This window comes from Geospiza fortis, unplaced genomic scaffold (assembly GCF_000277835.1).
Source record: "Geospiza fortis unplaced genomic scaffold, GeoFor_1.0 scaffold94, whole genome shotgun sequence".
NCBI classification, from domain to species: domain Eukaryota; kingdom Metazoa; phylum Chordata; class Aves; order Passeriformes; family Thraupidae; genus Geospiza; species Geospiza fortis.
The window spans coordinates 582,631-587,181 of NW_005054394.1; the positions used below are offsets into that span (position 1 = coordinate 582,631).

The 4,551-nt window shown below is 38.0% G+C and overlaps 1 protein-coding gene across 1 annotated transcript in view; it reads right to left on the reverse strand.

Annotated features, from left to right (window-relative positions):
- Nucleotides 1-1,534: 1,534 nt before the first annotated feature.
- Nucleotides 1,535-4,551, reverse strand: part of TMEM71 (transmembrane protein 71) — a 9,484-nt gene continuing 6,467 nt past the window's right edge. The window contains exons 5-9 of the mRNA XM_031060886.1: nt 4,125-4,301; nt 3,540-3,615; nt 2,987-3,036; nt 2,734-2,805; nt 1,535-1,551 (exon numbers count right to left, since the gene is read on the reverse strand). Coding sequence (XP_030916746.1) covers nt 1,535-1,551; nt 2,734-2,805; nt 2,987-3,036; nt 3,540-3,615; nt 4,125-4,301 — 392 coding nt within the window. The remainder of the gene's footprint in view (nt 1,552-2,733; nt 2,806-2,986; nt 3,037-3,539; nt 3,616-4,124; nt 4,302-4,551) is intronic.

The following is a 4,551-nucleotide window of genomic DNA, read 5'->3' on the forward strand; positions in this document are numbered from 1 at the left end:
TGAGATTACATCATTTTTATATAAAAAAAATATTTCACGGGAATTGCAGAACACTTTTCATTATTGAGATAAGATACTACAAATATAGCATTTCTTTGTGTGATTTCTTTCAGGTAGTCATCAAGAACTAAGGCCTCACTCACATTTGACCTGAAGAAAAATAAAGCTAAAATTAATTGTGTTTTGGAGAAAGAATACTATCAAATCTGCTGTATTTTTTCCCCATAGGAACATGTAACCATGGCCATAAGGAGGTATCCAGGAGTTCGATGCTGAAGAGCTGATGAAAATAAATTGGAGAAGGAGGAAAAATGAAAACTGTTATGGAACTCATTTCAAAATGCACAGAAGTAACAATTCTGCTTTTAAGTTTTTACTTAAAAGAGTGCAAGAGACAAGCATGTTTTGAACTGTGGAAGGTCCTGTCTTGCAGTACCCTGTGTCAATCTGTGTTTAGTTTAGTCCTGCCACTCAACAAGTGCCAAGTTCTTTACTCCATCCTGTTGCACCTGCTTTGGTTAACACTGACAGTGGCTTTCAAAACCAGAGGGAGCTTTCAGGCTCTGATGTTTCAGCCCTGACATAAACAGCTCTAGTGACTTTAAGAAGTGTCATATGTGGCATCCCCAGCTTGGCACACTGTGAATAGGACATTTTGTCACCATAGGCAAAGTGACCAAATGCCTGAACTCCTTTCTAAAATTCTTTGTTCTCAGGATTAACACCTTCCTTCTAAGAGCTGAAAGAAAGGTTTTCCAGGTTGTGTCTGCAGCTGTGCAGATGCCTTTAGATCTCAAAAGCTGAACTGCCCTCAACCAGGAAACTGATGAAGAGGGCTGTTCTAGCCACACTATAAGGAACACAAACTAGGCACAGCTCCACTTGGTTCCTTCTTTCCATTTTTAACTGTACAAAGTAAAGACATAAAGGAAATAACAGAGCCAGGACTGGGATGACCAATTCCAAGTACAAATAAATCAGTGCTCTTCTTTTAAGGGTTTGAGCTGCAGCCAGGCTTAAAAATGCTTGATAAAGAGAAACTGGAATGTGAGGATGAGGAAAAAGAATAGGGAATAGAAGAATGTCTAAGTGTTTTTCAGATATTCTGGACCAATTCATGTTGATGCTGCTTCACTGCTTCAGTGGAATGCAACCAGCTCAGAGCAGCACAGCACCTGGTCCTGCTGTTCAGTTCACACTTGGGAAAAGGTAGACTTGTTTTGCCTGTTACTGAAAAACATGTTTTCTCTGGGCTGAAGCACAGCAATTGTTAACAGCTTACACTATTTAGACACTGCTGCCAGACAACAGAAAGAAAATATACAATCCAAATGCAAGAAAAAAAAGGAATTGTAGACACCAAAGTGGAGTAATTTGCAGTGAAAACTGGCAAAGGTCCTGTAGCTAAACCTTCTTTTAATGAAAAGTCCATGGAACCTTTCTGGTATGTTTGGACCCTGTTCCATAATAGGACTCATTCCCAAAAAAATATGGAATTCTTTCTAAACTTAAACATGTACTCACCAATTGTTCTTTATTTCTTATTATTGTCTGTGGAGGAAAAAAAAAGAAGAATACATTTTTGTATGTCTTGATTTAAATTACAGTTTCGTATAATTATTATATATTATCAGTAGGTCCTGTTTGACAAATTCAGCTAAGCTGCAGGACTACTTGTTTGAGCAGGTGACTTCTCACTTGTGATGAGCATAAAAGAGGCATTCTCTGTATACCTGCTGCTGAAGAGCTCTCAGAATGTGTTTTTCTCTTGTGAAGAATAGCTTTGTTATGACTCAGGGCTGAGCTATTCAGGAAGAGGGAAAGCAGCACTTTGGGGCATGTGCTTGCAACACACTGGTCCTCACCTGGTGGCTTTGGTAAAACCAAAGTTTTAGGGACTAGAGACATAGCAACAAACTGATACATCATCTGTTAAAGAGCGGGACTGTCATTGCATTGGGGCTGTCCAGGTTGTGCCTTCCTGTTTCTGACTTCCAACATACCCAATTCAAAGGCTGAGGTCTGCCAGATTGTCTCGGTACCCTTGGCATACACTGATCTCCTGAACCCTGACAGCTTCAGAAACAACAATGATCCTCTTGAGCTTCACTTTCAGCCCATAAAAATTCAGATGAGCCCAAACCTTTTAGTCTTAGAAGCATTTTGCATTTTAGACCTTTAGAATTTTGTGGTGCAAAAAAAGGTGAAAGAATGGTAATTCATAAATCCAGCACATCCATATTTGCTTTCAGGATCAAGGCCTATGTATGAGCTAATGGTGCATTGGGTTGGAGAAGCCACATTATATCAATTCTGTAGTCCCTGGAAGTTGGTGATGTGGCAGGCATCACAATTAGCTGGTTTTTGGGGTTTTTTCCAGTTAAAAAAAGGGCTAGGTCTGGTGGCCTGGGAGTGGACTTCAGTGCAAGGCTTGAAAGTGCACCTCTGGAATCTTAAATTACACTGCTTGGACTGTGTCTGCATCATGTTAGGGCAGATTAGGTTTACCTCCCTTTTCTGCTACAACATTTATTGCACATTATGAAAAGGCAGGTTTTTGAATTACCAGAAAGTTTCTATGAATACAAATCAGTAACTGGAAAAGCTCCATCAGTAACTTCAGACCCCATCTTCTATCTTCCGACTTGAAAAGAACAGGAGGAATCTCCTTCCTCTTCTTAATATAAAATTTCTAAATTTCTCTATTCATCACATGGCATGGGAACCACTTACCAAAATTTAGCTTTTTGAAAAATGTGTCGAGACTGAAGAAAGAGGACACAGCAGCATCTTGGGACAAAAGAACTGTGAAATTAAAATGCAAAATGCTGTAATGGATTGAAGGCTACATTTATCCCCATTTGACCATATACTGCTCTTATTAGGATCAGTAAGACCCATGGATATACATTCAAGGAAAGAATTTGTTCCTCAGATGTGACTTAGTAAAAAAATTATGTCAGAAATAAAGAAATGTTATACTTACAAGCTAAAATCATCAGCAACAAAGCGGCAGACAGTCCTCCCATAAAATATCTGAGAACATAACAATACCCAGAAAGGTTAAAAAAAGCCAAGGGATGCATATTGGGTTAAAAGAGGTGAAGCCTGAGTGGGAGGAGGAGGAAGGGTTCTTGCAGATGAACCCTCTGAACTCTGGTAGGTGAACTGTAATTTGAAACTTTAAATTATGTAAACTATTGAAGATAATCTCCTGGAAAGAAAGACCTCAGCATTCAGACTGAGAGAAAAATCTACTTAGAAAGACATGGATCCATTCTGATTCTTTTCAGCCTGCCAAAACCCCTGTCAAAGCACGCTTGGCAAAGTAGCTTTCATATCTGCATATATACTTCTTATTTTTGTGCATATCTGTATAGCTCAGATGTTTGCCTGCATTAACTATCATATGAAAATACAGTTTCACAGTAAGATACATATAAGTTTGAAAATGTGACCCTTAATTTAAGTTTTATTCACCAGTTGAAATGAAGCAAGCACTCATGTCAGAAACAGAAAATAAAATAAATAAAAATTACCTTGTACATACTGAAATGATTAAACACATGATCAATGCAACCATCTGAGAAATGACATTTTGCACTGTCCTGGATTCTAAAATAAAAATCAGAAAAATAATGGGTTTTAATGAAAGTAAATATTTTGCAGGAGGTGTTTGCAGAGGCTACCTTCAGCCTCTTCAGCTGCTTCTAAAGAGAACTCGCCTGGAGTGATTCAAAGCAGAAACCTAATTTTCATGCTCTGGGTGTCTCTCAGGAGTCTTTTTCCCCCACAACTACAGAAACACTGTGCCCTCCATGCTCTCAGAAAACAAGCCTTTCTGCATAATTGCCTGTTTTAGTTTTTGCTCCCATGCCCTTTCCTCCATTTTCCTCTTCACTCCTCTTTTCTTTTTTTTTTTTTTCTGAAAAATGGGTGAGGGAAAGATGTGAGCAGGGGTAGTAATTGAATATAATTTTTATGATTTTGTTATTTTTAATGATTTATTTAAAATATATGTTTTAGTAAATAAATTCTATTGTGCAAGGGGCCAGATCCATATTTTTAATGTATTTTCACTTCACTCTAAAAATGAGGCATGCCAGAATAAGAACATAACATACCTGCATTGCTCCAATTCTCTTCATTTGCATTTATCATAAGTGAAGAAGAGGATTTTGAAGCACAAAATGGTTCCTCAAAATGAAGAAACTCTTCATCTTTGGTGAGAAATGCTCCATTAGATGCTGGAATTTGCCTTTGTGACACATGGTTATATTCAGAAGAAAAGTCTGAATCACCTACAAGAAAAGCATGTATAACTGAGATTGCACAGAAGAAGAGTTCTGAGACTTTGTATTAAAGAATTAGGAATTAATTACTGAATCACAGGAGAGGTTGCAAATTGTTATGGGTAGGGAATTGGTGAGTTCAAATGTATGCAGGAGGAATAATGCAGAGTAAAGACAAAATTGCATAGGGCATAACAGATGAAGTTATTGAAAGATCCAGGTGAAAGCAGACAGTGCCAGGTATTAATCACACCAGAAA